This window comes from Chanodichthys erythropterus, chromosome 8 (assembly GCF_024489055.1).
Source record: "Chanodichthys erythropterus isolate Z2021 chromosome 8, ASM2448905v1, whole genome shotgun sequence".
In the NCBI taxonomy this organism is placed as follows: domain Eukaryota; kingdom Metazoa; phylum Chordata; class Actinopteri; order Cypriniformes; family Xenocyprididae; genus Chanodichthys; species Chanodichthys erythropterus.
In genome coordinates, this window is record NC_090228.1 from 44,666,109 (window position 1) to 44,677,678 (window position 11,570).

An 11,570-nucleotide genomic window follows, 5' to 3' on the forward strand; every position below is an offset into this window, starting at 1 on the left:
TAGGTAGGATAATTTTTACATAATTTTGAAGCAAAAACTCTAGTCTACAATCTCCAATACCCAGAAGTCTTGTGAGCACAGATTTAATATACTTTTTTTGGCCTTATTTCAGTGACTTAAGTTTTTTGTTTTTTCAATAACCAAGCATAAACGTTAAATGAAATTTTGCACCAGGGTCAACTTAACGATTCCTGGTCTTGTTACACACTTTACACACTGTACATGCTAATAAACAATTATTTTTTTGTGGCCATGAAAAATTCACTTCTCTTAGAATTAATGAATAATCAAAAGTGTTCGCTGGATGAACGGATTGATTGTAATATTAATTTAGCTACCTCAGATGAATCAGATAAACTGATCCAAATATTCATAATGATTAATTATTAATATTTCTTCTAATATTTCCGCTAATTTGCTACACTGATTTACTGCTGCACAAGTCCTCAAATATCTATCTAGCTTGTTTTTTTTAAAACAAGATAATTGTGAGTTTCTTGCAATTCTGACTTTATCCTCACAAGTGTGAGTTCATATCACAATACTGACTTTATAATTCCCAATTGCTCAAAACTTAACTCAAAATGTAAAAGTTAACAGGACTGTAAACAAATGAACAACCTGAATTGCTTCTTTTCAGAAATGTGGCTTGATATCATTCAATTGTCAAATCAAATAGAAATAGCACATTAAAGTTACAAATTAAAACTATATGATGTAACCACTTTTTGTGTGAATGTACCAGTCTGGTATAAGGAATATTTTTGCTCATGTGGTCGAAAAGTCCACTCCACTCAATTGAGAAAAGTTTTTCAAGGAAAGATTGCTTGTAACACAGGTTTTATTTAATAAATTGTCTTTTTTTATTATTAAATGTCATTTAAAAAAATCATTACAGAACCTGTTTCTAGAGGTTATTTTAAAGTGATTACACAAAGCGAATTACAGTTGGTCTAAATGTAAAACAACTGATACATGATTGACAATCAAATCAAAGAACTTGTGTGTTACATGTGCAATCTGTCTTAACATTACAGAGGAGATTCCTTAGTCTCCACTTTCATATCAGTGTAAGTGACGCCTCTGTATGTGCCCTGGGTTTCGTACTGTAACACACTGCCATTCTTGCAGGTGATCTTCACTGTGCCAGTGTAAGGCAGGTCAAAATTGGCTCTTCCAATGGTGATGTTAACTTCCACCTTCTTCCCTGGTGGCACATCGATATCAGTAGACAGAGTTTCAGTTCTCTCGTCTGAATACTCATGACTGTAAGTGCCTTCAATTCCAACGCTGATACTGTATTCTCCCTTAACTTCTGCAATCTCTGGAACCCCAGCATTCACTTCCATACTAAATGTTGCTGTCAAACTTGCACTCACAGACCATGAGGATGTGCTGGTTACTTTCTTTGAGGTTTCAACTTTTTGTTCTTGAGTGACGGAGGAGTCGTTCTTGTAAGTCATGGATTCGACTGATTCTACTGCCACCTTTGGTATCAGTTGGCTGATATTGGGATAGTTGACATCGGTGAGAACTGTTGATTGAACTTCATTGAGAAACATGAACCCCATGCTGTCGGTGTCGACACCACCTCTTCCTACAACTCCCAAACAAAATCCAGAGCCGACATCAATGGGATATTCTGTTTTTAAACCCCAGCTTGTCATCTTCGCAAAGAATTCTCTCCCAAGACTGGTTTTGAATTTGATAGCTCCAAGACGTGTTCCTGCTCCGTTCCCCCACAAGGACAGTGAGGCAAAACACTCATCAGGCTGGAACTTGTACTCTTGATGATCTCCAGCTGGTTCTCCAAAAGTTTGATCTCTCCCATCTGAAAGCCAAACCCTGACAGCCTTCACCTGCCATCCTCCAACCCAAACCCAAATCTTCTCTAAACTGGCACCGTTGTTCTCACCAGTAAATGAAAATGGACTGCCTCCATCTCCTCCAATTACGAAGATAGTTGTTGGGTAGGACATCTTGGAATGAAATTGATCTGAAAATAATATCATAGATTAGAATTAGCATCAGCTATATACTTTCTTGCAGTGTTTCCCACCCCAGATTGTGGAGACACAACAACTGTACATGTTTGATTACTTTTTTTTTTTCAATTGACCCGTCCTTTTGGGGTCTTCAGGTCTCTACTAATAAGCCGATGAGTTGAATCAGGTGTGTCTGGATAGGCAATCATGCAAAATGTGCAGTTCCCTTTCAGTTAGTCACATTCAAAGTCATTGACGAATTGGGATCTCACCTGAGGGCCTAATGACCTTTAAGTGTAAACAAAATGAGCCAATCCATACCGGCATGGAATGGAACAATTAAGCAATGAGAACGGTTTGGCCCGATGGTGGAAAAGCACACATTATTCAGTTAAATTTCATTTGAGTTTTATTTAAATCAATAGTAAGTGGAATTATTTGGCTATTAGTGTTCTTTTTATTATGGGAAAATTATACTGGGAAAATGTATGTTTTATCAAATATATTGTACTCTACAATTGCTCTCAAATGAAAGCTATATGTCTAATTAAGTTGATATCACAAAAATTTAAGTTCCTATGAGATTTTGTTTAGGCGCTGTACCAAAAATATGTCACAGACATTCTATTGAACATTTTTATGCATTCTCCTGTCAAAAAAATTATAAATTTCTGTCCAAATATCACTTCTATCACAAAAGAAAATATGGCAAATATGGAACCGTGAGACTCAGACCTTTCCAACTATATGTGTTTTATCAAGATTAGAAAAGGTTTTTACTATTAAAGTAATTAAAATAATTATTGTAATATGAAACCTGACACCACCCACTAGAGGAGCTCATTTAAAGAAATTAAAGTACTGTTTCCATGCCCAGGTGAAAAAAAAGTACATTTCTAGGGCTGCAACGATTAATCGCGATTAATCGTTTACAAAATAAAAGTCTGTGTTTACATAATATATATGTGTATGTTCTGTGTATAATAATTATGTATATATAAATACATATACATATATATATATATATATATATATATATATATATGTATATATTATGTATATATAAATACACACACATTCATGTATATATTTTTATATATTTATATATAAAATATTTATGTTTATATGTAATATAAAATATATATAAATATATATATTTATAATACATGCATATATTTCTAAACTTTATACCTGTATGTGTGTATTTATATATACATAATTATTATACACAGAACACACACATATATATTACGTAAACACAGACTTTTATTTTGCAAACGATTAATCACGATTAATCGTTGCAGCCCTATACATTTCTATAATATACTTAAAGTGTATATTATACACTTAAAGCATTAATTAATTTTGCGCACTAATTTTGAACTTAATATACTAAAAATCCTTCTTTAGTACTAATTAAGATAATCTTAAGAAAATCTAAGTGTACTCAACTGTGCTATTTTGAGACATCATGAAATATGAACTAAAATGTGCTTTTAATATACTATCTCTATTTAAAAAATGTATTTAGATATCACTTATAGTACATTTGAACCTATAGTGTACTACAAGTGGTAGCTAAATATATTTTTAAATACAGAGATAGTATATTAAAAGCACATTTTAGTTCATATTTCATGGTGTCTCAAAATAGCACAGTTGAGTACACTTAGATGTTCTTAAGATTATCTTAATTAGTACTAAAGAAGAATTTTTAGTATATTAAGTACAAAATTAGTGTGCAAAAATAGAACACTTTAAGTACATTATAGAAATGTACTTTTTTTTCACCTGGGTGGTAACAACATGTGATTTCAAAATGGTTTTCACAGGCTGAATCTTGAGTTCGTAAGAATGATACCTAATTTATGATGATTACTAAAATATGTGATATGGAAAAAAGGCAATAAATAAAATGACACTTAAAGGGTTAGTTCACCCAAAAATGAAAATTCTGTCATTAATTACTCACCCTTATGCCGTTCCACACCTGTACGACCTTTGTTAATCTTCGGAACACAAATTAAGTACAGTGGTTCAATATTAATATTATAAAGCGACAAGAATATTTTTAGTGCGGCAAAAAAAAAAAAAAAAAAAACGACTTATTTAGTGATGGTCAATTTCAAAACACTGCTTCATGAAGCATCGGAGCACAATGAATCAGTGTATCGAATCATGATTCAGATCCCGTGTCAAACTGCCAACGGCTGAAATCACGTGACTTTGGCGCTCCGAACAGCAGATTTGATTATAAATATTATTATAAATAATAATATACCAAAATGTTTAAATTCCCATAAATTTTACTTCCCATAAAATTCCCTCAAGGGCACATTCACTGTATTGCCGTTTATTAACAAATGCCTCAGTCAGTGCATTTGCCCAGTGGTCTATAAGCATGCTACTGTTTTTCCATTGTTAAAGAGGCCAAATTTGGCAATAGAGGATCCTGATAACTTTAGACCCGTTTCTAATTTACCTTTTTTTAGCAAAGGTTTTAGAAAAAGTAGTTTTTAAACAGTTGCAAGCACACATTACTGTGAATGCAATAGATGAGCCATTTCAGTCCGCGTTTTTTCCTCTTTGTCGCCATCTCTTGTTTGAAATCTGCAATTGCAGTCATATGCGGAACAGTTATCTGTACGTGCGCTGTGCATCGGCACAGCTCGTCAGCGCGGATGAATCTAATGCTTGTTGTCAATCACCACACCGGTGTGGATACTGAACTTCAGAATCACAGATTCTACGTCTTGAAAGTATGAACAATATAAGAATTTTCACTGGAAAATATCATCTAAACAAGTAAATAACATGTCTGCCACTTTTGTTCTGACCAACTGAGGAAAAAAGCATTAGGCCTACGATAAATCGTGCTGCCAATGATGATTAAATCTAACGATCGCTTAGCTTGGATCACACCAAACCGTGCAAATTATTATTACTGTTATATTGTTCTCAAATTGTTATTGTTAACAACATCAGCATTGCGTGACTATGTATTTAGTGTGTATTAGCGTTACCTGTAGATTTCAATTTCTGTAGCAACTCAACAGTCTGAAGTCTTTTGCTTTTTGACTACGGGTGAATCTCCAGTTGTCACTGATGATTGTCATTTGGATCTTTCTGGATTACAATCCGCCATCAAAATGATAAGTTTAATTATTTCAGCTGCTGTGAGAAAAGGCTATAAATGATCAGCTACCAGCTGCGTCCTCACGTGATAAAACCGACTAGCCTCTCGACGGGACTCCTTCCTTTCTGTTTACGGATGTGACGTAATGACGCACAGAGGAACAGCTGCATGCCCGAATTTCCAGCGGAAATCCACCATGTCGCTCTTATTATAAAACATTACAAGCTTACCGTTGTGAATCGAGCTAAGATAATGAGATAGTTTTGAACACTGGCTGGTTATGTACTTGCTCAAAAATTGATTTTGGATAATTTTTAACCAAAAAAGTCACTGACTGCAGCTTTAAAATGCTTATAATTTAGGCCAGATTCGACTTACTTTACTTAACCTGAGAATAATAAATAAATAATAAATAATATGTAACTGTAAAGGTCAGATGTGTCTGAGAAGTTAGCTTGACCACTAAGCATATTTTGCTGGTAATTTTCCACCTGACAACAGGAGGATGTGAAATGAATAAGACCATTATTAAGGTTGTCAATTGAAGGCTTCTTGCCTCCGGGGAGTGTTGACTGTTTTGATATAATGTTTCATTTGGCCAATGGGAAAAGGGTTGGCCATTAATTGGCAGAAGGCCCATGAGAGATTAAGTCAAAAGATGTACAGTAGTTGGCAGTCAGCCACCCTTACAAAGAAAATTATCTCTTACATAAGCAACATCAGCAGTTTAATTGAAGTGACTGTGGTAAAAATGTTGGGGAGTACTTGGGAGACTCCAGGAAGAGAAAGGGAGGAGAGCACCTGTAAATGAGATCATGGAAAATAACTGTAGGGGTGGATCTTACACTGTTTTAACAGATAAGAAAAATTTATAAAAATGTAAAAAGAGATTCAGATGTGGAGCTGGCATCTCACTTTGTTGCTTGTCAATAAAGTTAAATTCCTGGACCTGGAACTTTGACTTTGACTTTGACTGTATCTGACTGAATCCCGCAGAACGACAAACTATGCTCCAACAAATTATGCCCCCTACAATGAAACTAAAGGTTTCAGGTAAGGTTTAAGTTTGGGGGTAGGCTTTTAGTTATAGGCTAATTAACAATGGGTCTGTATTAATTTGATTGCATTATTTATTTTATGTTTTACTAACAGATTCTTCTTACTGTTTTACTATCAGAGTATTCATACTTCATAAGATTTGAAAGGAATATAAGTGAGTCTTAAAAACATTTCATACATAAAACATAAAATAATTTCAAAAGATTGTTTTAGTCAATGATATCCATGCTTGTTTCCTCACAGGAAGCATAACTTGAAGTATTTGATGCAACTTGAAAGGGCGTGGTTTGTTGTACTGCGAGACGTGGACAGCAACGCAAAGTTGATTCTGCACTAATTTAATCTAATATTTAATTTTTTTTTTTTTAAATCATTGTAGATTTATGAGAATCGATAACATTTTTGACTAGATTTTGATACAAAGGTCTTGTTAATGTTTTTCAGTTTTTCAATAACGGAAGAATATAAAAAAGTATGGATTGAGGTAAAAGGCACCCCTGCTGGTGGCACTAAAAGGCACAGTAATTAACATGATAATAAATAGCTGGCTGACATTTCCATTTGTTGATATGACATGGTTAGATTCAGATAGTATATTAAGTTGGCTGTCCACCTTAGAGAAAATTACCATATACCCTATATTGCCAGAAGTATTGAGACACCCCTCCAAATCATTGAATTCAGGTGTTCCATCACTTCCATGGCCACAGGTGTTTAAAATCAAGCACCTAGGCATGCAGACTGCTTCTACAAACATTTGTGAAAGAATGGGTAACTCTCAGGAGCTCAGTGAATTCAAGCGTGGTACCGTGATAGGTTGCCACCTGTGCAATAAGTCCATTCGTGAAATTTCCTCACTACTAAATATTCCACAGTCAACTGTTAGTGGTATCATAACTAAGTGGAAGCAAGTGGGAACAACAGAAACTCAGCCACGAAGTGGTAGTAAAATCACAGAGCGGGGTCAGCACATGCTAAGGCGCACAGTGCGCAGAAGTCGCCAACTTTCTGCAGAGTCAATAGCTACAGACCTCCAAACTTCGTGTGGCCTTCAGATCAGCTCAAGAACAGTGATTAGAGAGCTTCGTGGAATTGGTTTCCATGGCCGAGCAGCTGCATCCAAGCCTTACATCACCAAGTGCAATGCAAAGCGTCGGATGCAGTGGTGTAAAGCACACCACCACTGGACTCTAGAGCAGTGGAGACATGTTCTCTGGAGTGAAGAATCACACTTCTCTGTCTGGCAATCCGATGAACGAGTCTTGGCAGTGGCCAATGGTACTTGCCTGACTGCATTGTGCCAAGTGTAAAGTTTGGTGGAGGAGGATTATGGTGTGGGGTTGTTTTTCAGGGGTTGGGCTTGGCCCCTTAGTTCCAGTGAAAGGAACTCTTAATGCTTCAGCATACCAAGACATTTTGGACAATTTCATGCTCCCAACTTTGGGGGAAGAGTTTGGGGATGACCCCTTCCTGTTCCAACATGACTGCGCACCAGTGCACAAAGCAAGATCCATGAAGACATGGATGAGCAAGTTTGGTGTGGAGGAACTTGACTGGCCTGATCTCAACCTGGTAGAACACCTTTGGGATGAATTGGAGCGGAGACTGTGAGCCAGGCCTTCTCACCAACATCACTGCCTGACCTCACAAATGCACTTCTAAAAGAATGGTCAAAAATTCCCATAAACACACTCCTAAACCGTAGGATTTAATATGGAGTTGACCCACCCTTTGCAGCTATTACAGATTCAGCTCTTCTGGGAAGGCAGGGGGGGCCCCTTCTGGGAAGGCCCCTCCTGCCTTCCCAGAAGAGCTGAATCTGTAATAGCTGCAAAGGGTGGGTCAACTCCATATTAAATCCTACGGATTAAGAATGGGATGTCACTAAAGTTCATGTGCATGTAAAGGCAGGCGTCCCAAAACTTTAGAAAATATAGTGTGTATGATGAAACTATCGTATTTAAAAATATATATTGGAGATATTTGGTTCTTGAATGAATCGTTCTTTTGAGCCGGTTGAAACTGGTTCATAGTCAAGGAGGTTCACTAATCAAACTTTAGTTCTGGGTTGATGATGTAAGACACACAAGCCGAAATAGCACGTCCAACTCAAAAAGAACTGATTGAGCCGGTTCAACCAGCTGTTGAAGTTTGCAGAGGATTGCCGAGGAGTCTGATGAGTGAGTTGACGCAAGACTGAGGCACGTACTGGAAATATGCTTATTATGACTACTATTAAATAACATTTTATTAAAACCTGCAAAAAACTTTTTGTCGAGAGATGTAAATAAATATGGTTTATTATACATGCAGATAATAAGTTGTGTGAAATCAATGAGTTTATTCTTTCTATATACATTAGACATGTAGCGTAATCTGCGTAAATAATATGTGATGTAGTTGCGAATCTTAAAAGATGTAGGCTAATCAATATTGGTCTATCATATCTGACATAAAGGATCCACAAATGAAATTGTGACCACAAACTCCATTAAGTGACTGAAAGGCAATAATCAGCAATATGCTCACACAAATAACTTTTATTTGAATTTTTCAATATGCGTTGACACCAGGCAAAAATATCAAAATATAATATAATCAAAAAGTATTTTAAAGTAAAATACCAAATACCTTAATTTTAAGTGTATCAAAATAAACTACAAAATACAGCAGCCACACCATGTATCAAAATAAACGACAGTATTTTTGTATTTTAAAAATATTAAAAAATGCTTTTATAAGGGAGCATGAAATTTCTTCGCAAATCTTCCATCAGTTGGCCTATTTGATGTATCCCTTCACCATTACACTGACTCAGTTGATTAAGTAAACAATGTTTGATAGCAAAAGCTTTTCTCTGCCTGAGTCATGCAATAAATCAGACATATGAAACCAGTTAAAGGCACAATATGTACAGTAGGATTTTTGGATTAAAATATCCAAAAACCACTCAAACAATGTTATATATTTTGTTGACTTGTGTACTTACATTATCCCAAAAGTTTTCAAGAATGTTTAAATCCAGAGAAATAAGCAATTTTAACCAGGACACGGGCCATGTCTATGTGTCGCCTATCAATGACATCATACCTGTGTTACCCTCAGTTTCTGGTTTCATTTTGTAGAAACCATGGAAACAAAGACGCATTATATTCCTCATCTGTCTAATAAAACGTATTATATGTTTTATTAGACAGATGAGGAACTGTTTGGATTCATTCATCGACTGAAACTAATCATGTTATATAGCTTCTTGTTTCTCCAAAAAAAACAGAAGCGGCGACTGTGGCATAATAAAAGTTCCGCTGCTCTCGAGACTGCGCTCGTCTCTTATTAGCAATCGCTCCAGCGGTCTCGTTCAGCTCCAACAGCACTCGGTCCTGCTCTGCTTCATACTACAGTAACTTTAATAATCTCATTCATAATCATGATGTCTGACCGAGTCCCATCCAGATTATTTTCCACTGGCTGTAGACGTGAAGACAAACACATCCCATGATTCCACAAAATCAAGGATGAGCGACTGAATAAAAGACCTCTAGTGGTGAAAATTTACATATTGTGGATTTAACAGATCAAATATTCACACATCCCTGTGATCTCCCAGATGAAGGTTAGTTTTAAAGTAACCAACAGTTTAATTTTTAACAGTTTGCGAATTAATTATAATTATATCCTAATTTAGTTACTTGGTGTTTGGTAACGAAGGGCCTACTTTGCATCAGCAACACTGACTCAATGACAAACAAGTCATTCATATGAAGACAACTGATGGCACCCGTATTCATAGCAACTAGTTTATAACTAATTAATCATTTGATTGTTAATCATAAATATAGGGGGCTGCTGCTCAGTATAATAGTTTAAGAACATTATGCAAATTGGTAAACTATTTAGCCTAGGCTACTAAAAGGAACACCAAAACTTAACATCTGTTCTGAACTCAATAAGTTTGGGCAAACTACTGAGTAGGCCACATTTTTATGATGTCATCATGTAGATTTCTTACAAAGTATTTTACAGTATTTTAAAACTACAAAAATACAAAACACTAAAGTATTTTGATGCAAAATACACAGCCATTTTCATCAACCCTATCAAATACAAATGACAAAATACTATTTTGTATTTGAAATACATGTATCATAAATACTGCCCATTCCTTGTTGACACAAAATACTTTATTTGTACGTTTCATTGATATAACATGACAATGAGTGACTTCACAGCATGAAGATGAACCAGTGAAGATGTACCTTTTTGAACCATTTCATTGAGCCGAACTGTCCGAAAAGAACCGGTTCCCTGAAATGAATCAGACTTTGCATCACTAATATATATTAATTTCATATAATGAAATTTATTTCTTACTACCAACTGTATTAAATTATTATGGCATCTCATTCAGTGCTTTCAGAAAAAGCATTTTTATCTTTTTCTTAAGGTATGCCTTTAGCCCCTATGTCCCCTTCAGAGTGCCAGAGAATTGGGTTGGATAATCTCATGCAAAGTATTAGAAACTGTTAGCTACATCTTGCCTGTGAGAGAAAGCATACTTACATGGATGACTGCAGTCTGAACTTCTTCTCAAGAGCAGCTGGTCTGGTCAAAGCTGGAAAAGTGAGATGTTTGGTCAGGCTGCTGCTTAAATAGAGATCCAAAAAAGGACAGGCAGTACCTAAAACACACCCCTAGTCAGTGTAATCAGCTCCCCCCACCTCTCACTCACAATTAAACACAATATTTTTAAAGATGCATGTGAAAGACTGGAGATTTTGCTTGTTGATAAAATTGCACTAAAACGCATGCATAAGGTCTGTGTACTTTTGCGTCCATTCCTTTTTCGTTTTTTAACCACGTCAAGAAAAACAAAAAATGAACAGTTGTTGTATTTTTAAATGCTATGGTGAATACTAAAATTTAAATTAAAACCGAATACACAAATTTCATGTGCACAAAATAAATATTTACTTATTTTCAGATTTTTGTTTATTACGTTTTGCATCTTTATAAACCAAAATTAAAAAAGGACAGAATAAAGTCGAAGAAATGTCAATTTACAAGTTTTCTTTTGTAAAATTGTTGTGTCCCCCACACTTTCGAGAGCCATGTCTCTGAAACATGATAATACTTGACTTAGGACAGTAGATGTAATTTTGCGGGACACATGAAACAGATAAATTTACAACTATTATGCTATGTAAATATTGATTTACATTTGTTGGCAAACTTGGCATATGCGCCGATTAATGTTTCTGCCGGTGGGTGCCCATAATGTTGCGCTTAAGGCAACATTAAATCCTGGAGAGAAGATAGATTCATGGCTGCATACAGGAGGACAAAGTTTGAGCGCGCAGATGTAATATCTGAGCGAGAGCGCGCGCGCGCGT

The 11,570-nt window shown here is 35.7% G+C and overlaps 1 protein-coding gene across 2 annotated transcripts; it reads right to left on the bottom strand.

Annotated features, from left to right (window-relative positions):
• Positions 1-889: 889 nt before the first annotated feature.
• Positions 890-10,865, bottom strand: LOC137025029 (aerolysin-like protein). Of its 2 annotated transcripts, XM_067393041.1 has the most exons (3): positions 10,741-10,865; positions 10,437-10,485; positions 890-1,996 (listed from the first exon to the last, which is right to left on the bottom strand). In XM_067393041.1, exons 2-3 carry the CDS (start codon positions 10,447-10,449, stop codon positions 1,032-1,034), a joined length of 978 nt encoding a protein of 325 aa, XP_067249142.1. In that variant the 5' UTR covers positions 10,450-10,485; positions 10,741-10,865; the 3' UTR covers positions 890-1,031. The 2 variants fall into 2 exon arrangements, with proteins under 2 accessions (XP_067249142.1, XP_067249144.1); XM_067393043.1 differs by lacking the exon at positions 10,437-10,485 and having other exon boundaries at positions 10,741-10,781.
• Positions 10,866-11,570: the final 705 nt, after the last annotated feature.